Genomic DNA, 26382 nt, shown 5'->3' on the forward strand with positions numbered 1-26382 from the left:
CAAAATGTGTTTCATATTAAAACCTGAAATGATTAAGTCCATTATCTATATCTTAACGATGGCTCTTCAAGGAGATCCCTCTACAGTTTCCACTTTTTTATCTCAGTACAAAGTTCAAGGGCTGGAAGTAGGAAGCAGGCAGCCTACACTCTGAACTTGACCAACAGGAGCCCAGTTGATTGAGCTTGAACCAAGCCACCATTGGTCTGGTATGGAAAGATCACCTGGGAAGCACTTCCAGATCCCCTTGAGAATGTGTCCGTAAATAAACCATACAGTTCTGTCCTTCATCCACCTCAACCATCTACCTGTAAGTACCAGCCCTGAATACACATGGGATCATCCAGGGAGACTTACGAAGTACTGATGCCCAGGCTATTCACCTCAGTGTCTGAATTAGTCATTTTGGAGAGGAGCCCAAGAACTAGTATGTTTGAAATACAACTGATCCTAACTGTGCTTGTGATTTAGAACCACTATGTTGGAATGAGTTTTGTGAATGAGTTGGCTTACAGTAGAGTCACGTGCCACATATCTGGGTCACTGGCAAACTATGATAGCAAACAACATACAGTCTAGATGTATAGTAGGTTAAACCATCTAGGTTTGTACAAGTGTTATCTGTAATGATTGTATAATGATGGAATCAACTAATGTATCTCAGAACATATCCCCATTATTAAATGACACATGATTATATAGGTTTACAGGGATGCCTGAAGCTGCTAATGGTTCTGGTCAGTGTGTTCAGACCTGCTCCTTTACCTGTTGGCTAAGAGTTACCAACCCTTGGCCATGTACCAAAATCTGACAGATAAAAGTAAACATTCATAGGCTCTCCTGAGTGAGGCAGGTGGTGGTATGACGAGACAGGGGCTATGCTATTACCCGCTGTGAGCTCTAGGGAAATGAGTAATCCACACTGGCACTCAATGTCTGTCTTCCTTCAGTATAATGGGGAAGACAGTAACCTGTGTGGTGGTTGTAAAGACCTTTAATGGCTTACAGATGAGAAAATGTGTCTGGTACATCGTGTGGTGTCTAGTATGTCACAGGTACTTGGAATACCATGACTGTAACAAAGCACAGGAAGATGAGAGGTCATTACAAATGCCTTGTAGTGGTGCCCTGTCTGTAGGCTTTACTGTCATGCAAAGTCATGTAATTCCCCACACAACTGAATTTTACTACATGAAAAATTTTGCCATACAACTAAGATTAACTTAGATTTACTTGTCAATATTTGGCAGAGAACATACTACTTTGATTCACAAAGACTAATTATCCAAAGTGTTTATTTCTGGAAAACCATAAAGATAAATTTTTCACACTTAAGCTATTTGATGGATCCATTTCGCTGAAGTCAAGTGCCTTCCCAAGCAGAATACAAACATTCTTTGTTCTGAATGATGCAAATGATGTGAAAATACAGGCATTCAGTCACCTTGAGCCATGCCAAGAGACAGAAGAGCACTAGAAATCCCAACAGGAAGTGTGACTTGTACAACAAACCATGATAGGAGTTACAGTCCCTGAATTCTAACCTGAAAGTAATTGGGAAACTGTAAGTAGATCAGGAAAATCCCAAGGATAGTTCTGCTTAAGGCTCTGGCTTTCACTTTGCAAGGCATAGTAACTGGAGTCACTTTGATTGGAAGCCATTCTTGAACCTTTGGTTCCCTGGTCTTATAGATACATCTGCTTTGTGACCTATTACATGGAAAATTCTTAATGTCACGAGAACAGGAACAGTGTATATGCACACTTAACCTCAGAACTTGAGCATTGGCAACAGGTGGTGCTGAGAAATATTTAAATGAGTGAACAAACTACATCACTCTAGGTAACCTTCAAAAACCTCCCATTTACTAAAGAACAAATGAATCACTTATTATATATACCAGCTGGCAGAATTGACTGGAATCTTTCAAGCCAAATTTTTAAGAGATTTATTTACTTGAAACTCAGAGTTACACAGAGAGAAAGAGGCACAGAGAGGTCTTCATCCACTGGTTCACTCCCCAGTTGGCCGCAACAGCCAGAGCTGCACTGATCTGAAGCCACAGGTCTCCCCCATGGATGCAGGGGCCCAAGGACTTGGGCCATCTTCTACTGCTTTCCCAGGCCATAGCAGAGAGCTGGATCAGAAGAGGAGCAGCTGGGACACAAACCGGCACCCATGTGGGATGCTGGCACTGCAGGTGGTGGCTTTACCTGCTACTCCAGAGAACCAATCTCCAAATACTTCTGTTTCAGCAGCAACATCTTTAACTAGACTTGCTGCCCTTGTTTAAGAATGTCAGCAAGTCCCTTTCCTCAAGTCGGGGCCTGAGCAGATCTTTGTTCTTATTGAAACATGACGACCTTGGCTCACTTCTCCATGCTTCCCAACAGAGGCACTGAGGTAGGGTTCTGCCTTCCCTGAGTATGAGACAGGGAAAAGAGACAACCTAGTGAAACCAAAAAAATCGGCTCTCTACCTTGTCAGGTGTCTGGGACCTGAGGGCTTAATACTGAGGAAATGAAGAATGAAAAATATTCCTCTTTTGTATTATAGTTTGTAGTTCTCATTCTGTATGCCCTGGCCTGCCTAAACTGCGTGCTTCATGCTGGTTCAATGGAGAATAGTCTGAGATGACAGCAAGTTAAGTCTGGAGCTGGCTTCGTCTCCTCAACATGTGCATCTTCCCATGTGGGCATGTGAAGATTGGAAGCTTAGGCTACTCAGTAGTCTACACTAGCGGGGACCAATATCACTAGAGGCCTGTGAAGATCAATTCCTCCGGCTTAGAGCCCTGCGGGGTGCTAAGTCAGAGTAGCAAATAAGCTTTGATGCAGTTCTGAGTAGGCGAAGCCTGCCATCCCTGAGATGGTGACATTGCTGAAAGACTGCAGACCGGGCAGAGCCCCTCCACACCCGGACTGTGTGCTTGAAGCTGGTGCTTGGGGAACTGAGCTCATCCCCAAGAAGAAAACGGGAGTGAAGCTGCAGCACGGACTCTTCTGCTTCATACTCACTGGCAATGAATCCCACAGCAAATGGCACAGACCTGTCGCCTGCTATCTGCCAATTTAGAGGAAGCCATTGATCTGTTCATGCCTCGACTTCCTAGTTGACGAAATGGAGGTAATAGTATCTTCCTTTTGAAAGTTGCTGTGAGGATTCAATGAGATAATGTTAAGAGCCTAGCATCTCCCCTGATGTTCATAGATACGCAATATACAGCAAGGTATCTGCTAAAACCCCATATTAAGGAGAATCGAAGTCCTCAGTTTAGAGGTTAATAACTTAAAATATGCATAATCTTTTACAAAAACCAACATAAGCTTCCTAAAATGTCTTCTGAACTTGGAGTTGATCAGGTTTCTTCTGAGGAGTCCTCTGGATGGATTTTCTTATCCGTAGTCTCCTAAATGGGACATAAAAACAAGGTCATTGTGAGCCAGCTGGTATCGGAATGCACATGCACTTTCTACAGCAGGCAGTGTAATTCAGAAGCCGAGCGCATCTACTGCCAACACTACCGTGCACGCCAGCAACTGTGCGCAGGGAGCAGCAATTGGCTACATCTGCATCACTATGTGACTATGGCACTGTACCTTTCCATCTAAGATCATTTTCAACCAAGTGATGTGACAGGTGCCCTGGGGAATCCCTCAGGTGTATCACTGGCCAATCTTCATCGTTTGCAGTTGTGACTGTCAGTGGTGCTGGGGCTCTCGGCTACTCCTCAGGTGAAAGCCGGCGTCTCCAGCTTTCCATCACTGATGGCCCACCTAGGGAGTGTGACTGGTGCACAGGTCCCATAGGGCAACAGGTGACAGTGGCTCTAGGAAAAAATGGCTGCAGGTGCTCTCACATTACCACTCAAGAGGCACGGAAGTGTAAGGAAGCTGGGAGACCAGGAGGAAGCACTTGGCTCCTGGCTTCGGCGCAGCACGCCAGCCGTAGCAGCCATTTGGGGGGGTGAACCAACAGAAGGAAGACCTTTCTCTCTTTCTCTCACTGTATAACTCTGCCTGTCAATAAATAAATAAATAAAAAGATGACAGAGCCAAGATGACTAACTTCAGTCACATAAAAATACGAGAAAAAGGACCACGTTTCCAGCAGACTGGAAATTTTCAGTGGCGAAGGAACATGACGGATTGGTAGGTAGCGAGGAGAGTGAGGCATGCTGCCATCTGCTGTGCCACCAGCCACTCCTGTAGCTATGTGACTGGCTCCCAGCTGAGAAGTGCCATCTCGCTAGGCAAGGGAGAACTTTGGAGTCCCCACAGGCTTCAAGTCTGACCAGGGAGCTGGTAAGGGTCTGGGAGACTACATTAATTGCTCCCTCCCCCCTTCCATCTTCCTCCAAAGTGGCAGACTGAGTTGGCTGTGGTTGAGTCGCAGCTGAACTTCATTGATTTGGAACAGTAGGCAGTCCTGCTGCTGACCGAGGCTGCCAGGGACAGGACAGCTTGCAGGGAAAAGAGCTGACCCCTTGCACCCGTGACTATGAGGTCATAGAGCTGAGATGGTTACAGACTACAGCTGGGTTCCCATGTATCCACCCGGAGCTCCCTGCATACAGGGCACAGGTCTCAGTGAGGAGACCAACTGCAGAGTAGACTGGTGTCCTGGACAGTGCATGCACCTGGCTAAGTTGAGGTATTCTGGCACCATGAGCTCACTCTAAGCTCTGAATTGCTGGTTCACTCTGGCGCACAGAAGAGCTGGGACTGAACATACTGGCCGGCTCCGAAATCCTCCCTTCTGACTGTAGGCAGAAGTGCTCTACTGTGCCCATCTTGGTGTCACTCTGGACCCTTGCCCCACCCAGAGCTCCCTGGTTTCCCCCAGCACACGTGGAAATCAAGTATAAGTAGTGAGCACTCCACCGAGCCTCACGGGCACATTTCCAAGAATGAAGCCTTCAATCAAAAACTTCCAGAGGAAATTTTGATCAAAAGATTCTTCAGATTTTCTCTATCAACATAGAAACACAAGAAACATGAACAAGGAAGGCAATGTGTCTCCCCAAAAGGAACATATAGATATGAGATTGGCTAAATACCTGGAGAATTCATAAACAATGATCATACCTTTACTGAAAACATTAAACAATCTGTACCTGACATGGAAAATCCTGCAAAGAGATGCTGGGGTTGGGGGGATGGCAGAAATACTGAAATATTAAAAATGAAGTATTCAATAAGTACAACTTAGACAGAAACCCTTAATAGACTTGGAAAGGCAAAAGAAATATCTAGAAGATCTTCTGAATTATCTTGGTTGGACAAAAAGGACAAAATGTTTGGAATCTATAAGATACGATCAAAAAACAAGTCTTGGGAGTTCCTGAAGATATGGGGGGGGGGGTGAAGAATGGCTTGGAATAAACCCATCTAGTGATATAACAGGGGAAAAATTTCCCAATTTGCAGACAGATATGGACATCCAAGTACAGGAAGCACATAAAACCCCAAATAGGTATGACTGGGGTTGGGGGGAGGACCTCACCATGACACGGCCACCTTTTTGAAAGCTTGACTACAAAGAGTACACAAAAGCACAAGAGAACTTGCCAAATTGCAACTCTCAACAGATTAACTAATCTCTCAATAGAAACCCTATAGGCAAGGAGAGTGGAGTTACAGCCCAAATCCTAAAAGAAACTGCCAATCCCCAGGCTACTGGACTGAACAAAGCACTCATAAGTGAAGGTGAAATAAAGGCCTCCTAGGTTAAGCAAAGATTGAATGTATCCCCACCTAGCCAGTCTTACAAATGATACTGAAGGGTAAACTACACACAGAAATATTCACTCTGCAGTGGAAGAATGTTAATGGACCAAAAGGAAGATGTAAGCCTAGTACAACAAGGGGACTTCAACATCCCACTCATCGTTGGACAGATCAATCAAAAAATGAATAAAACAAAGCTAACCTACACCATATATATAGATGCCTAGAGAACATCTCATCCCAGAGCTGCAGAATTCATTTTTATCAGTGCATAGAACGTTCTCTAGGATAGAGAAAGTTAAGAACAAACAACAAAAACCTCACAAAATTACAAACATGTAGATACTGAACAGCATAGCTCTGAATGAACAGTGGGAATTCAAATTCCTTAAATAAAAATGAATATCAAAACGTATAAGATCCAGCAAAAACAATGCCTACATCAAAAAATTGGAAAGGTGTCAAATGATCTAATGATGCATCTCAAGGACCTAGGAAAAACAAGAACAAACCAAACTCCAAGTTGGAAGGAAAGAAATAAAAATTAGAGAAGTGAACAAAATAGAAATCAAACTACACAATGATCAGTAAACAGAAAAGCTATCTTTTTGGAGGGGGTGTGGGAGTTGAACCATCAGCCTAACCATAAAAAGACCAAAATTAATCAAAGCAGAATAAATGTTACTGATAACACATACAAAGCATTGTTAAGTGTTATTATAAACAGCAATACACTAATTAGAAAATCTAGAAATGGATGGATTTCTAGACACAACTCACTAAAACTGAGGCAAGAAAATAGAAAACCAAAATAAACCAATAATCCAGATTGTTGGGAAGACTCTTAGCTGTTGATTTAATCTCAAAGAAAAGCCCAGGAATGGATGGCTTCACTGTTAACTTGAGTTCTACCACATTTTTAAGGAAGAATTAAGCTAGTTTGTTTGGGAGGGTTCCCTCTCGTTTATTCTGAGGCCAGCATTATGTTAATTCCAAAAGCAGAGAAAGATACAACCAAAAAATTATTAGACCAGTATCTCTGATGAACATAGATGGAAAAATCCTCAACCAGATACTAGCAAATTGAATCTAACACATTAAAAAGATCATTCACACAGGCCAAACAGCATTTATTCCAGGGAATTGTCAACATATACAAATCAACGAACATGACTATCAGATGGAAAGAAAGCACTTTATAAAACACAACATCTTTTCAGGATTAAAAAAAAGAGCATTGTATATAGAAAGAACATACCTCAACATAATTACAGCAATATATGACAAACTCAGTCAGCATTATGTTGAATGGGGGAAAGCTAGAAGCATTTCCACTAACATCCAAAACAGGATAAGAATGCCTATTCTTGCAACTATTATCCAATACAGTTCTAGAAACTAAGCAGAACCATTAGGCAAGAAAGGGATACCAATTTGAAAGGAGAAAGTCAAATTATCCCAGACGACATGATCCTTTATATAGCAGAACCAAAAGATTCCACTTAAGATTACTAGAACTAAGGTTGCAGGATATACAAACAGCATTCTTATATACCAACAATGTTCTGCCTGAGAAAGAAGTTAAAAGTGAGTTGCATTCAGAATACCTACAAAAGTTAAATACCTTGGAAATAATTTAAGATGAATGTAACCAAGGATATAAAAGCTCTACAATGAAAACTACAAAACATTAAACACATAGAAAAACTTTACATGTTGATGGACTAGAAGAACTAATATAGATATGTCCATACTATCCAAAGCCATTGGGATTCAAAGGGATTCCAAGGACATTCTATAAAGACCTAAAAAACAAAAATCCTAAAACTCATAAGGAAACACAAAATGCCCCCAAATAACCAAAGCAATCCTAAGCAGTAAAATCAAAGCTGGAGGCACCACAATACCAGATCTCAAGACATAGTACAGGGCTGTTAAAATCAAAAAGCCTGATATTGGCACAAAAATAGACATGTAGACAAATGGATTGGAACAGAAACCCTAGGAATTAATCCACACATCTACAGCCAACTTATCTTTTTTTTTTTTTTTTTGACAGAGTGGACAGTGAGAGAGAGAGAAAGGTCTTCCTTTTGCCGTTGGTTCACCCTCCAATGGCCGCCGCGGCCAGCACACCGCGGCCAGCACACCGCGCTGATCTGATGGCAGGAGCCAGGTACTTATCCTGGTCTCCCATGGGGTGCAGGGCCCAAGTACTTGGGCCATCCTCCACTGCACTCCCTGGCCACAGCACAGAGCTGGCCTGGAAGGGGGGCAACTGGGACAGAATCCGGCGCCCCGACTGGGACTAGAACCCGGTGTGCCGGCGCCGCAAGGCGGAGGATTAGCCTAGTGAGCCGCGGTGCCGGCCAGCCAACTAATCTTTGACAAATGAGTTAAAGTCATTTCTTGTAGCAAGAATCTCTTCACCTGGTGTTGTGAAAATTGGATTTCCATACGCAGAAATCTAAAACAAGACCCTTTCTTTACATCCCATACAAAAGTCAGCTCGCAATGGATCAAGGATCTAAACTTAAGACCTGAAGGCATCAAATTACTAGAGGAAAACATAGGGGAAATACTGCATGACACTGATCTAGGCAAAGACTACCCGGATAAAAGCCCAGAAACACAGGTAATAAAAGCAGAAACAAACCAACATGATTACATCAAGCTAATAGGATTCTGCGTAGCAAAGGAAACAAAGCACAATGGGAGAAAATATTTGCAACTGATACATCTGATCAGAGATGAATACCCAGAATACATAAGGAGACCACATTACACAATGACAACTCAGTTAACAAACAGGCAAAGGATATAAGCTGGCATTTTTTTTCTAAAGGATTAACTAGAAATGGCTAACAGACATCTGGGAAAAACTCAGGCTCACTAGCCATCAGGGAAATACAAATAAAAACCATAATGAGGTATTACCTCATTATATACCAGTTGGAATGCTTATCCAACAATCAAAATAACATGTTGTCAAGAATGTGGGGGGTGGTACCCCAATTTACTGGTGGGGAAAACACTGGTACAATCATTATGGAATAATGGTATGGAGATCATTCAGAAAACAAAAAATCTCCCGTAGGACTCAGCTGTCCTACTCTTGTTAGCATATCCAGTGAAAACGGCCTATGAAAGTTACCTGCACTCCCATGTTTATAGCAGCTCAATTCACAATAGCATATACATGGAATCAACCTAGATGGCCATCAATTGATGACTAGATAAAATGTGAATATGGCTGAGTAATATTCCATCATGTATAAAGAATGGAATCCTGACATTTGCAAAAAGATGAAACTAGAGACTATGCTAAATGAAAAAAGCCAGACCCCAAGAGACAAATATCATGTTTTCTCTAATTTGTTACCTTATATAGAAGATAAAAAACGTGTCAACATTAGAAAATAGGTTTTCTTAAGTGGTGCCTTACTCAGTTTATGTGTATCACATGGGTTAATGTCTTTTGGAAGTGTTGGCATTAGCAAGAGTGAAATGAGGATACATACTAGAGGAATAACTCGATATGTTCTATGGAAATAACTTTGACCATAGTGTTCCAAAACCTAAGTGCATACATGTTCCTTGAGCCAGTAATCGATAGGATAGAGTCTTGCAGATGGAATCAAGATTTCTAACTCTTTACAGATGCAAAGGACTGATTTTCATAAGTATTCTTACTTTATAAGCTATATAAATGGCAAGTTAGCAATGAATAATGTGTCAGAATCATAGAAACATTAGAGTAACCTGAAATGCTTAAGTTTTCTCATACGCATTAGGTGGAAACCCCTATAGGTCACAGGCTGCTTCCATATTTCCCAGCAGATTGGCTGTGAGTACCTACTGTGTGTCAGGATGAAGCTAAACTTACAAGCATTATGGAGGGGGGGTCTTCAAAAAGTTGATGGACATGCTCACAAATCTCACACTAAATTCCATAAGTCTCTTGAAGCCCCTTCATATTTCTGTTATTCCCCAAACATGAGAAACCAGAAGCCCTAAGAAGTTGAAGTATGTATTCCCACAGCTTGAAAATGGAAAAGTTGGTTTGGACTCTAGTTTCTGAGCACAGACTCGCCCTCCTTTCCTTGTACCAACTGCCCCTCAATGGAAAAAAAAAAAACAAGGGATTTCAAGAAAATCATGGAAAATGGAGTAAAAAGATAAGTTTAGGAGCAGGTGCCTAGCCTTGTGGTTAAGATGCCCATGTTATACATCAAAGCACCTGGGTTAAATTCCTGGCTCCAGCTTCCTGTCATTGCAGACCCTGGGAGGCGGAGGTGTTGGCTCAAGGCAATGGTTTCCTGCCACCCACATGAGAGACCTGGACTGTGTTCCTGGCTTCCAGCTTTGGCTCCGATGCAGCCCCAGATATTGCGGGTATTTGTGGAGTGAGTCATCAGGGAACCTCTACCTCTTGTCCCCTCAAATATTTTTTTTCCCTCAAATATTTTAAAGATGGTCATTTTGGTTAAAAGTATAGGCTTTTCATAATGCCTATTCATGAACTTTCTAGAGATTGCATATTTCTATAGCAAGTACATAAAAAAAGATCAAGGTTCTACTCTTTGAGTGGGAGGGAATGTGTACCTCGACTGAAATATGTCCATTTCTGGTAGAACCTTTTATAAACATGGATATCAGACCATGTTCTGGAATAGACTGGATAAGTATGGGGTCAGATTCTGCTTACCACTGCTACCCTCAACTCCTAAAAACCAATCCTTTCCAGTGTCTGATTACTAAGATAATGATGGGATGTCTCTTTACCCACCTGGCAAGGTGAGACGACTTGTAGAGTTAGTGCTTGGGGCTGGTGAGCCATGAGAATGCCGCTTTATTCCTGTAAAGAGGGGAGAAAGGGTAAGGAAAAACAGGATCATAGACGGGTAGACGCTCATGTGAAATGTTACCAAGTGATCCAATAGTTTAGAAGAAGATTGGGTGAGGATGTAGGAATGGGGCATATTCTGTGATCCAGAAAAGCCAGGGGCACAGTCATAACCTTTATGCTTATGGTCTGTGATTGGCAGGTGGGTACGTTGAATGCCAACACACCAAGTGGGCTGTATCTTGGCTGTACCTTAGCATCAAAGCTTTCCAAATATGCAGTGCCTGGGTAATCTTCTGCCCTACCTAGGCACTGCTAAAGCTCCCAGAGGAGCCTTGTCTGCACCCAGGTGGAGAGCTGGTAGCTGCAAGAGGGCACCCTCTGTATTCAGAGCAGAGGATTCGGGTTCTGTCCCTGTCTTGTCCCTCTAGGATCTCGTGTGCTACAGGGCCTCAAACACTGAGCTGGCTGGCTCAGTCTTGGATCCTCATCTACGATATGAGGGAAGATGCAATTTAATCAGGTTCTGGTGAGGATTAAAGGAACCAGGGCACTCCCTGGTACCTGGAAAACCATGAGTGATTACACCAATAACAAGGTCTGGCTTTCCTAGCTGCTGGCAACAGAATTCCTTGTAGAAAGGGATTATCTTTGTATAAAGAGTTCAACGGGGCTGGCGCCGCGGCTCACTAGGCTAATCCTCTGCCTTGCGGCACCGGCACACCGGGTTCTAGTCCCAGTCGGGGCACCAGATTCTGTCCCGGTTGCCCCTCTTCCAGGCCATCTCTCTGCTGTGGCCAGGGAGTGCAGTGGAGGATGGCCCAGGTCCTTGGGCCCTGCACCCCATGGGAGACCAGGAGAAGCACCTGGCTCCTGCCATTGGATCAGCGCGGTGCGCTGGCCACAGCGCACTGGCCACGGCGGCCATTGGAGGGTGAACCAATGGCAAAAAGGAAGACCTTTCTCTCTGTCTCTCTCTCTCACTGTCCACTCTGCCTGTCAAAAAAAAGTTCAATGGGTCATGAGGGAATGAAAAGGCAGACCCTAAGGTGGGATCAGTAAAGGGAGGGTAGAATAAAGGGAAGGCACCATTCTTCTGTGAAAGAACATGTACTTCTGGGGCCAGCGCTGTGGTGTAGTAGGTAAAGCTGCTGCCTCCAGGGCCAGCATCCCATGTGGGCACCGGTTCTGGTCCCAGCTGCTACTCTTCTGATCAGCTCTCTGCTATGGTCTGAGAAAGCAGTAGAAGGTGGCCCAAGTCCTTGGGCTCCTGCACCTGCATGGGAGACCCAGAAGAAGCTCCTGGCTTTGGATTAGCACAGCTCTAGCCATTGTGGCCAACTGGGGAGTGATCTAGCAGATGAAAGACCCCTCTCTGCCTCTCTCTGTGACTCTTTCAAATCTTTAAAAGAATGTACTTCTTACTTAGTATATACTAAATTGATCTTCTGTATACAAAGATAATTGAAAATGAATCTTGATGTGAATGGGTTGGGAGAGGGAGTGGGAGATGGGATGGTGGTGGGTGGGAGGGAGGTTATGGGGGGGGGGGAAGCCACTATAATCCAAAAGCTGTACTTTGGAAATTTATATTAAATAAAAATTAAAAAGTACTTCTTACCCACAAATGTATGTATACATGCAAACATGTATATATATGTATAAACACATAAAAACAAACATGTAGACATGACAACATGTAACACATGTGTGTATATACATGTGCTATATTTGCACATAGGCATTTAGGAGCAGATAGTGTGCATATAAGCATCATTCGCTCATCTGGCCAGCCAGAGTGGGGAGAAAGTCCCGGGAACCCAAAGCCAGCCACGTGGGAGATGCTGCACTGTAAGGCGGCAGGCAGAGTTCTAGCACGGCATACATGTGAGTCCTCTCAACCTCCTCACACTTCTGCGAAAGCCTGCTTTGCACCCAAAGGCTGGTGGGAGTAGATCACCCTCTCATGGAGTAAACCGTCTGCCAGCTCCATGGCTGGGCATGGGTAAGAAGATGATCCACAGGCTGGACAGCATCAGGGGAGCAGGCAAGTGGTGAGTATTGCTAGAACTGCTGTGAGAATGGATGAAATGCAATGGGGATGGGGCTGGCGCCATGGCTCACTTGGCTAATCCTCTGCCTGTGGCACTGGCATCCCATACGGGTGCCGGGTTCTAGTCCCGGTTGCTCCTTTTCCAGTCCAGCTCTCTGCTGTGGCCCAGGAGGGCAGTGGAGGATGGCCCAAGTGCTTGGGCCCCTGCACCCACATGGGAGACCAGGAAGAAGCACCTGGCTCCTGGCTTCAGATCAGCACAGTGAGCCGGCTGCAGCGTGCCACCTGTATCGGCCATTTCGGGGGGTGAACCAATGGAAGGAAGACCTTTCTGTCTCTTTCACTGTCTGTAACTCTACCTGTCTAATAAAAAGTATCAGTCCTGACATCCTGTGTTACCACTCCTATTGGCAATGGTAGGAATAGCATTAATAGCCGTGGTAAGGACTGAAACCCAAATGTCTTGGACTTACACAAGCTTAACTTGCAAACAGTGAGGCTGGCTCTGAAAGGACTTCATTGCTGTATCTTCTTGGGTCTGATGGATCCCTGAATGTCAGAGTTAAGGGAACTTAAACCTGACTAACACTGGCTTAGAATCCCCTGAGAGCAAATCTTCCAGGGTCCTTCTGTGGACCCCAAAGCAGAACCTCCAGGCAGCAGACCTGAAGCTTGTCTCATGACCAGCTGTCTAGGACACCTGGATGGAAAATACTTAGCCAAAATGGCTCCCAAGTCGGCGTGGCCTGACTGCATAACCCCAGTGAGTGTTACTCACACTGTGGCTCTCACAGAGGGTGACAGAACCTTCTATGCAGCAAGCCAGCCCTGACCAGGAGCAGTATCGAGCTGTGAATCTGTGCCTCTGACCTCGTGGTTCAGAGCTGTTCCAGCTTCAGAAAGGCCCAAGGCCCCCGTACTGGAGTCAGCAGTGACTCGCGTGCGTCCTTCCAGGACAAGGCTTTCGACTTGTCTCGGAGGGTTTCTAAATGGCATTGCTGTGACCCTTGTTGCACATAATTCCTTCTAGTAGGGGCTGCCTTGTGCGCTATAGGATGTTTAACAGCCTCCCGGCTTCAGCCTGCTGAATGTCAGTAGCACCTTCCCGAACACGACAATGGAGATGTCCTATGGATTGTGACAAATGACCTCCAGGGGAATAATGGTCCTCAGCTGAGAACTGCTGTCTTGGCATGGAGACAGGACTTGGGTCTCCTACTCAGAGCAAGGACTCTCATTACCATGAGCTAGGCCTGGTGAAATGTCCTTGTGTCATCACCTCTGACACTAACACTCTGACAACAAGGACACTCCCATCTTCAGGATTTGGAGATGGAGGTGTAATCTGTACCAAGTTGCCCAGTGCTGGGGAGGGGAGACGAGATGTAAGTCCAGACCTCATCTGAGTTTAAACCTGGAGAAACTTCTCCCCGTGACTCACGCTGCTGCTTGACCAACCCAGTACCTGGGGTGCCTTCAAGTCTGTCTCCCAAGGATGAGAAAAATAGAATAACTATTTTAATAACAACAAAAGGCCTCGCCAAGCCCTAGAGAGCTGGCATTTCCAGAGGGGAGGCCCAAAGACCTGGATATTTTGAGTTCCCCAGGTACTGCCCTCCTCAGACTAGGAAGCCCTGGTGAAGCAGAAATTGGGCACTCTGCCTTCCAGGGGTACTCTTGTGACCTGGAAAGAGCAATCTTCGGTTGCCTATGTGAGTACTTGAGACAAATGGCAAAGCACTCACGACTAAAGCTCTGTTAGGAGCTGTACAAAGCACTCATGACTACAGGCTGTTATGAACTGTACAGACAGCTCGGTGCTGCAGATTGTCTGACCAACTCCTCGTGCCTTTTCTTATAAACCTGTGATCTTCCAAGAGCCCACCTACAGCTCTGGTGATCCCTTGAGGTAGCTTTCCCTTCCTGGGGGTGCAGATACCTATGATGTAGGACCCCTGGGGGCCTTGGGACAGTGAGAAGGGAGAACTTCAAGGCCTCCTAGAAATGTCATTCTTGTCTCTGTACCATTGATACACTGGGAACCTAGTGCAACCATCCCCACTTCTAACCATGAAGCAAACAGGTAGCTGGCAGTAATGCCTAAAATCAACCTGATGGACCTCTGAGGTGGGGGAGGGGAAGTTCTGAGATCACCTGCCATTGGCTCCCAGTTCACTGGGGTCCTATCCCTGAAATGCTTTTCCACTCCATAGCCAAATCGCGTAGCACTGGCCCTTTACCTAGAGATGCTACTCCGTGGGTTGGGGTATGGCCTGGGCATGGGATCTGCAGCCCCGAGGGAGAAGCGCTGCAGGCAGTGAGGAGCTGGCGAAAGACGTTCTTTCAGCTGTCGAGAGGAGCTTTCTTTAATAACCAGTGTACTTTATCCTCCTGAACAATGCGACTCCCACAGTGGCTTCTCTCCACTTTTCATTTTGGTTTCTGGGAAGCTCGCATTCAATGTATGACTTGATGCTTGCAACTCCAGAGGCCGCCTTAGCATGTGTGCAAACACTCAAAACAGTTTGCTGTGTCTACTGGCTCCCCTTTATACCTCTGGTCTTACTCTGCTTTCTTAATGAAAAGATCTAGAATCTGTCTTCAGAGCTCTGAAATACTTTATAAATGCAGTTAAACTACATCAGTGCTGACAACTGCATTTCATAAATTTTAACATTTCAGAACAAAGTATACATATTGAAAGTACTTTACAAAGTGAAATAATACTCATATTAGGAAGAAAGGGGTGGGTGAGTAGCTGATATGTCATCTTTGGGAAGCAAGCACTGTAAGGGAAAATACTTTGTCTTTGATCCACAGTGCGTGTTGAAACTATAAACAACCCAACTGGGGACAGGGATGTGTGACTGGTATCTTGTGACAAGTGACTAGTTTGAAATAACCCAAGAAGCTAATGTCCTTGACTGGGTCAGCTGAAGGGTAATGAATCCAATTCATCTTCCGTGAGGGGAAGTGACACCCAGGCCTTCCCAGCCTTGGGATAAACACACACCCCTATGCCTCAGGACATCTTGAGGTTATCACAAAACCCCAGAGACTTGCAGCTTACCCTCAATTAGTCATTTCCCTTCCACAGAATGGGATGAGCATGGCCAACTCAAGCTTGCTGGGAAAAGGATGACTTAAGAGCTCCTGAGACCAAATATCACCATTATTAATGGTCTCACATACTAAAGCTGTTGCAACAGATTCCACAGCGAATAGGCAGAGATTAAGACTGCATTAGGAGATTTTCTGTTGACCTATTCTACATTCTCCATCTCTTAGCATTTTGCAAGTACTTGCCTTTTATGATACCACACCCCTCTGATCACTGTCGCTAAGCATCTCTGCCAACATATGCTTTGTGTTCCATTTAGGCTATGGCAGAGGGCAACATGTCACTGCCTGCTGCTCAGAGCAAATCAGGACATTTGCCCCTTTACAACCTTGAAGAGCGAGCACAATTCTGTGGGCTGTGTCTCGGGCAGTGGCTTAACCCACTGTGTCATGTGCCTGTCTTCAAACTATGCTGTCTATCTGAATATACTTTGGAATTGGTCATATGAATGAGGATCCCTCAAAGTTTCACAACTTTGATCCAATAACTACATTCAGAAACTTATCCAATGTAGATATTCAGAAATTGGACAGAGATCCATTGTTATTAATAAACAGAAAAGATAACAGCATATACCCTCATCCAGTAGTAGAGAGGTAGTTGTGCTGGAGCCATAGCAAAAGTCCCTAAGGAAATGCAACAAAATAGTGGCAGTGATGAGATAGGGGGATAATTAAAAGTGACTATTTCTCATTGTACTTTACTTTCCAAAATAAGTTCTATCTTCTATTTTAGAAATAACTTAGGAAATGTCTCTTGAGTGTAGCCACTCTGGAGAAACTTCCTGTTGTCAGGATAATAAGCCAACGCTGGTCCCTTGGCAGGAACAATACTGCAAGGTGGGGCCAGTACAGGGTGTAGTACTTGTGTGTTTCTCATCACCCCTAGGGGGAATTCCTCAGCAAAAGGTTTGCAGGAGCTAGGCTAGATGCCACACAGAACCTAAACCATGTGTATCCCCACTAACAGGGGTGTGTGAGTGCCTATTCCCAAGGCAAATTCCTATGTTCATGGCTTGAGAGCAGGAAAATACTGACAAAACTAGTCCTTTCAAAAAGAGAAAGTGTGGAATTCAAAAGCCAGCTTCTTAGGCAGCTGATTTTCACAGAAAAATCAACACACAAAAGCAATGCTAAAGCCAGGAACTTAGATTTCTTATGCCTCCAAGGAACTTATAACCCAGCTATCCATTCCTCATAGTCAAAGATGATAGGAAAGTGCTACAACCATCCTCTGAGTACTCCTCAGTGCAGAGGAACTTGGTGTCTGGTACTGCATGGTGTTTGGCGGGGAACACAAAGAGGCAGATGGCTTAGATGGGACAGAACATGGACAAACAATGAAAAACACTAAATAAACAGACTTCTCATTTTTCAAGTTCCAACAAAGAGGTTAACTCATTGTTTATTTGGTAATCAAAAGATCACACAAGTACTCATTACTAGATGCTAGGGAGAAATTATACATTGAAGGACTGGTAGGCTCATTTGTGCAATGAAGATTTACAATAAACACATCTCTAACTTCTTGAGCAGCTTAGCACTGTTCTACCTGAATCCACAGGATTTCAGTTTGCATTTGGAGATCTGATGCTATGGCATTTGAATAGGCTATTTTAATACTCGGCAGCATCATAGGGAACAGAATGCTTCCTGATAATGGATGGTCATTCTCTTCCCCTTCTGTACAAATGCAAATTGCACCTGCATTTTATCTGGCAGAAGATTTTACATCCTGGAAGTACATTCTACCACAGCTGTAAAATGAAGACAAGTCTAGGTTTTTTCTTAAGAACACATCAAGATCCCTTTTCCTTCTCTGGATTGAGGTTTGGGGTTTTGAATCTGCTTGCCTCTTTGATTCTTAACATTCTTGACATTCAGACACTTCCCATCAGCTGACCAGCAGCAAAATCTAAGGCTGAGGAAATGAGTGGAGTGTTGCATTAGCATATGACTTTGCCCTTATCAGCAGATGGTCTATAGAAACATAGCGAGAGCATAGCATCCTAAGGAGAAAAACCCTGCGACAGCAAAAATTGCTCACGCTAAAGGAAGGTAATGACACTATTAGCCTCAAAGAGACCTACTTTGCCTTGGGTCATTGATCCCCCATATTCTTCCTTTCCCCAATCCATGTCCTCTGTCGACTCCACTCACTCCTCACCCCCATCCCCAGCCCATTCCTGGCATCCAATACTTCCTCAAGTGGATTACACTGCAACAAGCTTCCTTTGTTTTTCCTTTTTTTTTTTTTTTTTTTTTTTTTTGCTTCTCTGTGCTAAAATGATACTGCAAACAGAATGGCTTACCTGGACAGAGGCAAAAGAAGGGACTTGGGAAAGATAGAAAAGAATGGGAGAAGAGAAGCAGGGGAAGGCAAAGAAAAGGGTGAGTATACTTAAATCAGATAGGGTGGGTGCAGATCTGGCTGTACAATGGGTACAAGAGTGGCTAAAAATCTGAGCTCTACTAATGAAAGTAGCAAATGTTTTTTAAAAAATCTCACAGCATATAAAACTGTATAAAAATATCAGCAAGAAAAGGAAAAAAATGTGTACTCTAATTCTCTGTAGTATCAGCTACCAGACAATGCCTATGGCTGTGTTTACTATAAATTGATGTACATTGGTGTTATTTCTATGCCATCACATATATGGTTGTGCACAAATCCCTACCCCGAGATGGATCATGATGGAGAAGCAAAGATACTTCAGGAAGTACCAGTAGGGTAGGGCAATCTCCCTAAATCATCCCATACTCTTTAGGTTGTAAAGGGCTTTTAGTTCCAATGAGCTACTATGCACCATAAATTGAGAAATGCTTCTATAGGTTTAGGAGTCCGTTCCATGAAGAACGCATGGATGGGACTTGAGTCACAGGGGAAGTGATCAAAGCTGAGAGGGTGTGTTCTCTTGTATCGACTCAGACCTGTTACAGCCAGCACTTAACCCTGGAGGGAGCAAAGTCCCCACACAGGATGCTGAGCAAGTATGCCCTGAATGAGCTCCTTACTTCCCCAGGCGACCAAGGCTGGGTCCAGGTTCCTTTTGAGAAGCCCATCATTGCTGGTGTTAATCCACTTCTGCTTGGCAACAGAAGCCAGAGCAAATCTGAACTCGTCTCATACGTCTGCTGATATTTTAAATATTAAGTAGGGTGGGAGGATTATTTAAGAAAATAAGAGGTTGAACTGGACATGTACAACCCTTTCAGTCCAGGTCTCCAACTGGACTTCCATCCCTGTAAATTCTTCTTGCCTGCTTTCCCTGAGGAGCAATTGTTTCTACAAGTGACTGGGGAATGCCCAGATGCCTACTTCCCATTCTTCCAAACTCTGAGTCTAAGCTCACTTATCAGATTAACTGTCTGATGTTGATGGCTCTGGTGCCCTTCTAATTCTAGGATCACCTCATCCATCAGTGTCTTTAATGAAGGCAAACCTTGACGACACAGCCTTGGCAGGTGATGTGTCTCTCAGTTTCCAGGAGATGTCTCATAGGAATACTGTCACTGCACAAGTTCTATCAAGCTCATTTTCTAAGTAGTAAAGCCTTTAATCATAAATCAATGAAGTACAAATATCATTTTACAAGTATCATTTTACACTCATTCACAAATAAGGACCAAGACAGCATCGTTGTGGCAATATCACTTTTTGACTGTTGAACTTGGCCATAGTTGGGTGCCATCAGTCCTAAGGGTGGTATGGCAGAACGGTGAACTGGTTCCTTACACTGAACCTAGAGGATTTCCTATCTGCTCCCACGGAGTTTTATTTTTTAAAGCTTCAGCACAGCTTCTAATTCCAGCGGTGTTTCCCGTACCCTGATATCACCACTTTAGGTAGAACGTTCTCAGGCAAATCCTGACTTGGTATGATTCTCTTTCTTAAGGTAGAGAATTCAGACTTCACTCTGACAAGTGCCCCCTAAGTTACCTGCAATTTCCCATCTCTTAAAAGCTCATGTGATGAGGGTATGACTGTACACAGCCAGCATATAAGCCTTGTCAAAAAAGTGATGTGCTTGGTATATGGGCGAAGCTGAACACGTTTTCAGGAACTGAACTTTTTATTCCTAGGTGGGTAGTGGCACTCCATTTGACAACTCCGCATGTGTTTCCAGAGGCTGGCTCTGTGCCAGGCACAGTGGTGGGCCAGTACTGCAACTCACGTCAGGCATATGGGCATCTCAAAGTTAAGAGAACAAAGTTTCCAACTGGGGGGAAAAATGTTGGCCTGAATTCCCTAAATCTGCTTTGAGATACAATACTGCATACATAGGTTTCCAACCTCAGAATCTTCCTTCTCTTGAAAGGTTCTGTGTGTTTGTTTTTCTTATTTCCCCATACTCCACAGGGAATGTTACAAAGTGATTTCTGTCATAGAAGTCTCTGTAGCCGTCAAGAAAACACTACATATCCTTATCTACTTAGGATCTTTCTACCTGCCTACATAATCTAGCTAAACAAAACTGATCCAAGAGCATAGAAGACTTTTATTCCCAAAATGCAGATCCTAAGACTGCTCTCCAGAGTCTTGTCTGTTCTCGTATCCTGTGACACATGGTTCTGAACTTCTCGCTTTCGGTTCCTAAAATCATGTATCCAGAAGGAAAGTATAATGGCTTAAATTCTACGAGTGAAATGAACACATCCATCAGGCAATTTGGCTTTCAGATGTCTAGACACTTTATTTAAATATGCTAGATCAACAATGAGATCCTTCTTGATACCTTTTAAAAGTCTCGATGAAATGGACAGTAGGGAAAAAGTCATAAAATTAGAATTTTACGGGTTAGAAATGAATTTATTGCCTACTGCCACAACTACTTGGGCTCAGAACCTAAGAAAAGTTGGCAGGAATTAAAAAATGGGACAGAAGCTTCTGCAAGGCTACAACTTGAATACAGAGCTATTCGGTGACGCTGGGACCCAAACTCAAGGGCTGACTCCATTTGTCCCTTTCGAAGCATCTACGTATAAAAGAACTCATGGTTCAGCGGTAGTCGGGACAGTCCCAATACGTGGGGCAATTCTTAAATCGGGTGTGGAAGCTCAAACTTTGTAAACCAGTGTAAAAAGCTCTCAGTGCAGTGGAATAATGTCTGTCCCGTGTTGCTAGTCAACTGGAAGAAAGGTATTCCAAGAGAATGAAGACCACAGAAAAACAAGCTAGAGCTTTGGAAATGTTCTTCTGGGCAATACTGACTCGAAATGATCACTTCACTGTCTTATTAGCTCCACCATCAATCCATAGCTCAATCACATTTTCTATTTGACTAAAAAAGTCAGGTCTATTTTTTTAACGTCTCTTGAAACACTTAAGGATTTACAACTAAGAATGGGTGACTGGGAGCTTTCACTTCTTGTCACTGAATGGTCTTGGGTGACTTCAAATACTGAATGGAATGCTCTTCCCATTCTTTTCCCACTAATTAATGACAGAAAGCAAAGGAGAGCTATTTCCATCTTTATTGGTACTAGGAAAAATGGCTATATTCCTGTTTCTTTTCAAAACACTTTTAGTGTTGCTGACAGATTATAAAATGGAAACTGTAGAATCCATTCTGGCCAAAAAGCTCCTGCTACAAAAATGCAGATTACAAATGAGGTAAAAGTTCTGTGCTTCAAGGTCAGGAACTGAATATACCTGGTTTCACTGACTTCTGAAAAGTGTTACTGAGACTGAAAAAAACTTACTGATAATTTAACAGTTTTCAGACTGATGTCCATGGGTTGACTGTAGCTCTTAGACATGTTTGATCTACCAGCACAGTATCTGTTTGTTTGAGCTAGTTGCCAGTATGTGAAAATCTAGGGGTGGTTCACATAAAATCCTAGGTATCTAGGATCCCCATCCCTATGGAGCACAAACCCAGCAGCTGACTACCAAGTGTCCCCTTTTGAAAGTACCCACTCTCTCCAACTCTCTCCAATTCTTCACAGTACTCGCTGCTTCTCTCTTCCTAACACTAAAGTCTGCTATGAATTGCCACCTCTCGTAACAGTGACATTACATGTCTTGCTTTACTTATTTACTTGATGTGCTAGGCTCCTGCAGTTATTTGAATGTGTGACCAGATCTACTATGGTCACTGGTAGGAAAGCAGAAAGGGCAACAGAAAACTGGTATTACAAAGGCAAAGAATAAGTCAGAAAAAATCGGGATGTTACTATACATTCTATACAACAAAGTTCTTCAAATCTTTGGTGAACATTTCAGCAAGCCAAAAGGCCTTGTACATTCTGTAACTGTCTCTTCAGAAACATCAATATTTTAAAACATCTATTTTCTTAATCTAGAAATTAAATCTGCAATGAGTAATTCACTTAAGACTACTGCCTTGCTCACTTCCTAGTATTAATCCCACTTCATAGCATAGTCACACAATGTGCTCTTGGGAAGAGCCTGAAGACTCCTTAGTGACCCATAACCACTTGAAGGATCTTTTATCCAATCAAGCCATTTAGACTCACAAAGTCACCCTATGCTTGCATACCACTGGATTTCACTTTTAATCAGATCTCACAGGCTGCGTCTCTATCCTCTTTCCACACCACACCTACTATTTTCCATTTGTGCTATTAATCAGCTGCTCCTGGTATTTTTAATGACTCATGAAACAAAATGAATTACTGGCATAGCTCCCTGGTACCAGTTCCATTAGCACATCCCTGAATAAAGAACGACAAAGTCGATCTACAAGTACCCAGTAGAAGAGGAATAGCCAGTAGTCAAAATTTCAGTAACCATTTAGCTATGAATACCACCCAAGGAAAACAATGGGGTTCTTGCCTGAACTGTATGATCATCAGCTGAAACATTCAGATTTATATTAATGCACAGATAAAATAAGCATCAAGTAAAGAATTGTTTAAGGTCATATTCTCTTAAAAAAACAACACAGAATTTCATATTATACAAATGGGAAAACACAGGAACATGTCTAAATCTGGAAAGAAATGGAAGAAAATGAATGATCCTGATTCAGGAAAAGAACCAGACATTAAAATCATCTTAGCTTTGATGAAGGCCAGTGTGGCTAAATCCATCATCAGTAGCCAGTGTAAAAATAACACTTAAAGTAACGGCATTGACAGTAATAAAACGGCAGTTACTGTGTCTGTGGCTTTTCCAGGCCTCTCTCAGCACATCCAGGATGTCCATTCTCATCAGGCCAGACAGGTGCCTTGAAAGCCAGGCCACCAGCAAAGGATTTTCAGGAGGTCCCTTCACGGTGTATCTCTGTGCAAAAAATCTCAAGTTGTTTTGTTTGCTTAGGGGGAAATCCCCCAGAGTTCTAAAACCTCAAACCAACTCCCAGAGTCCTCCCCTGGGAGGAGATGCATGAGAGAAGGCCAAGTGTCGGGGGCTTGCTTTTGGTCTCTGTGGAAGAGGGAGAATGAAGAAGCTCAGCTAAAATGACGAGGGGCATTGGAAGCCTTTTTCTAGTGTGTATGAGGTCTGTTTTACTCTTCTGAATCTGAAAAAAAGAAAAAGAAAAAGAAAAGTGTCAATGCTGCCTTGCCCCCCCCCCTTCCAACTCCACCCTTCAAGTCTGAGAAAATTTGGGGGAACAAAAAACATGGGATTAAGTAAACATTTCAATCCTGATAGTGGCTGGCTGTCTCTTGCAGTTCAACCCACAAAACTTCAGTGTAGAACTTTGAACACAGTTATGCTTAATCTTTCCAGTGGCTCCAAATAAGATTATGAACACTTGGTAGTGCCACGTAGGTGTTAAACCACCTCACTTTGTAACTGAGATAACTGTGTCCCCAAATCTAATCGATTTGTTTCAGGGGTCAGTGGGGATGAAACAAACCAGATTCATGAAAACCTGACTATTTCTATACTAAAAGGAAGTATTGCTTCTGGGCTACCTGGCCTAGAAGCTTTCCAAAGGTACTCAAACAAAATCTGTCCCAGCCAAAATCATTGTGCAGATGGTTAAATCGCCTGACTGCTCCACTGGAACCAGAAATGAAAGGGGTAGGAGAAGACAAAGATGGAAATGTGACTAAGCCAATGGAAATAATTCTGGATGTCTTTCACCTAGCATGGTCTACCCTGTGTTATCTTGGTCTTGGACAGAATGTGAAACTACTCCAGTTTGCTATTCTCATTAGTGTTGCATACTCTGCTACCTCTCAGGCTCTATCCTTTGTCCCCTCCCTTTGCCTTCCCCCCTCCCTGACTCCAAAGGGATAGGAGAACCTGGGTTAGACTTAACCTTGGGTTACACCATCATCTAACATGCGAGGAGTTACCTCACTACAATGAAAGTTTCCCATTGAGCTTTAAAGACTGATATTCTCCTCAAGACTTGGCTAAAATCAGGCAGAAAACTAGTTAGGAGAGCCCCTTGTGATCTACTGTAATGACCATCCTCAATTTTCCAGAGGCCACTGATCCAGGCCTCCCACTGTTCCTCTATGGCTATTCTGGTCCCAATACCTTATTACACCTATCCTCCATTAGCACCTTCACCACCTGATAGAGAAAAGCCCCTGACCAATCTCTTCACTGTCATACAGCCCTAAAAACTTGCACTTGGGGAAGGAGGTGAAACAAAACTGAGCCCTAGAAGTTCTCCATCAGTTCTGAGAGTCTGCGCAGTTCAGTCTACATAGGAGTTGCAGGACAGGACATCCTCCATAGTGGCCTTGCCATTATCAACCTGAAGTCCTATGGAATGAGAATCTTACAGATACTCATCGTGGTAGTGACTTCCCTTAGTGATGCCTCCAGGTCCTCAAATACAGATGCAGATCTGTTAAAATGCAAGGCTGAACTTTGTTTTTCTGGTAACCCATTGGTTGGAAGGGAAGCTCAAGTGACAAGTAACAAGGACTACTGTTAATGAGTTACCAGTCAACAAGGAGAGTAATGCACTTGCTGTCCTAAGAAGCCTGGCTTCAGTCGCTGTACAGACTGCTGAGCCATAGATGGAAAGGGGTCCCTTGAGAACAAAACTGAGAGTAGATCTTTCTCCCTTTCTAAGCACTGCTATTGGGTAAGATGATGGAGACTGGAAGGATAGGTGGGTTGGTGAACGCTCTGGTATGGATCTCCAAATCCCTCTCCATCCCTGGGTAAAGAGATAGAGGCAAGGAGCTAGTCAAGGGGTGGAGAGACAGGGTAAGTAAAATAAATGCATGTTATTTATGCCTGTGTATGTTGTCAGTAAGTACAGCCAACAGCAAAATAACAAGAGGCACACATTCTAGATTTGTGACCCACTGATCGCCTTTCCCAACATAGGCTTTTTTTTTTTTTTTTTTTTTTTTGACAGGCAGAGTGGACAGTGAGAGAGAGAGACAGAGAGAAAGGTCTTCCTTTTGCCGTTGGTTCACCCTCCAATGGCCGCCGCGGCCGGCGCGCTGCGGCCGGCGCACCGCGCCGATCCGATGGCAGGAGCCAGGAGCCAGGTGCTTTTCCTGGTCTCCCATGGGGTGCAGGGCCCAAGCACCTGGGCCACCCTCCACTGCACTCCCTGGCCACAGCAGAGGGCTGGCCTGGAAGAGGGGCAACCGGGACAGAATCCAGCGCCCCGACCGGGACTAGAACCCAGTGTGCCGGCGCCGCTAGGCGGAGGATTAGCGCAGTGAGCCGCGGCGCCGGCCCCAACATAGGCTTTCTTAAAGCACCTGAATCCCCTGGGGCAGCTAAGGTATTGCAGTGCAATACCTGACACGTGGCATATATGCTCAATAGTTTTTTTTTTTTAATCAAAAGGAAGCAGGTTGAATACACATGAAATGAGTAGGACAGATAAAAATATAGTAAAATAAGAAGTTTCCCTCTGTTTCTCCTAATTTTGACTTTCAAAGCAGGAGACAAAAGTTTTAAAGCCGTAAAGATGATGACTATTATGTTTTAATCAATGTCAAAATGACAAGCTATGTTCCCTATGAAGAAGCTTATGGATGGCTTACTGCAGGAATCAAATCCCAGAGGCTCAAATGCTGTGCACTTCTCCGCACTACATATCCTACATTTGCTTTGTGTCTTAAGTCTTGTATTTCCAATTTAGAATTTAAACTGAAGTTGACTAAGCATCACTAAGACTACAAAGTCTATGGAAATGAGGACCATGAAGACAAAGTGTCTGGGGCAACTCGGACACACAACTGTCTTTGTGACTTCTTTGAAATCCATTGATTATAAAAGGTGGCTTTCTAGATTGCCACAAAGAGTAGTTCAATTAACTTAAAGAGTGACTTAACTGAAATGACCCTGTCCAGTCCTAAGTGAATTCAAGAAAACATCTACGTTCCATTCCATTACTCTCCTCTAGAGGCAAGACTCACACTTCACAAGTGACTCAATCTAGAAGCACAATGCATGGGGCACGAAATCCCAGAAATGTGTGTAGTCTAAGAATAACAGACTGTTGGAGTAATGCCATCTAGAAATGGGAGATACACTTAAGGTGGTCTGACCTTGCATATTCCCATGTGACTCCTGCAGGTAAGCAGAGATGTTGCAGGTGGATCTTAGAGAACTGTTTTAAGAGGCTTAGGGTTAACATGACTTGACTAAAAATGCATGTAGTCATCACACTACTTATTCCTGAATCATAAATGAAGTGTCAATGACTCAGCTCTCATTAGAATCTGGCACTGG

General features: G+C 43.7%; 1 protein-coding gene across 11 annotated transcripts in view; it reads right to left on the reverse strand.

Moving 5' to 3' along the window:
- PDE1C (phosphodiesterase 1C) overlaps window positions 1–26382 on the reverse strand; it is a 543851-nt gene that overhangs the window by 7880 nt on the left and 509589 nt on the right. For 4 of the 11 annotated variants that reach the window (XM_070059701.1, XM_002713741.5, XM_017344418.3 and 1 more), the window contains one exon: window positions 10520–10588. In XM_070059701.1, the coding sequence (XP_069915802.1) occupies window positions 10520–10588 (69 nt within the window). Of the gene's footprint in view, window positions 1–1278; window positions 3411–10519; window positions 10589–17119; window positions 23237–26382 lie in introns of those variants that run through there. The other 7 variants (XM_008261615.4, XM_070059704.1, XM_070059706.1 and 4 more) reach the window with 3 other exon arrangements.

This window comes from Oryctolagus cuniculus, chromosome 16 (assembly GCF_964237555.1).
Source record: "Oryctolagus cuniculus chromosome 16, mOryCun1.1, whole genome shotgun sequence".
Lineage (NCBI taxonomy): Eukaryota > Metazoa > Chordata > Mammalia > Lagomorpha > Leporidae > Oryctolagus > Oryctolagus cuniculus.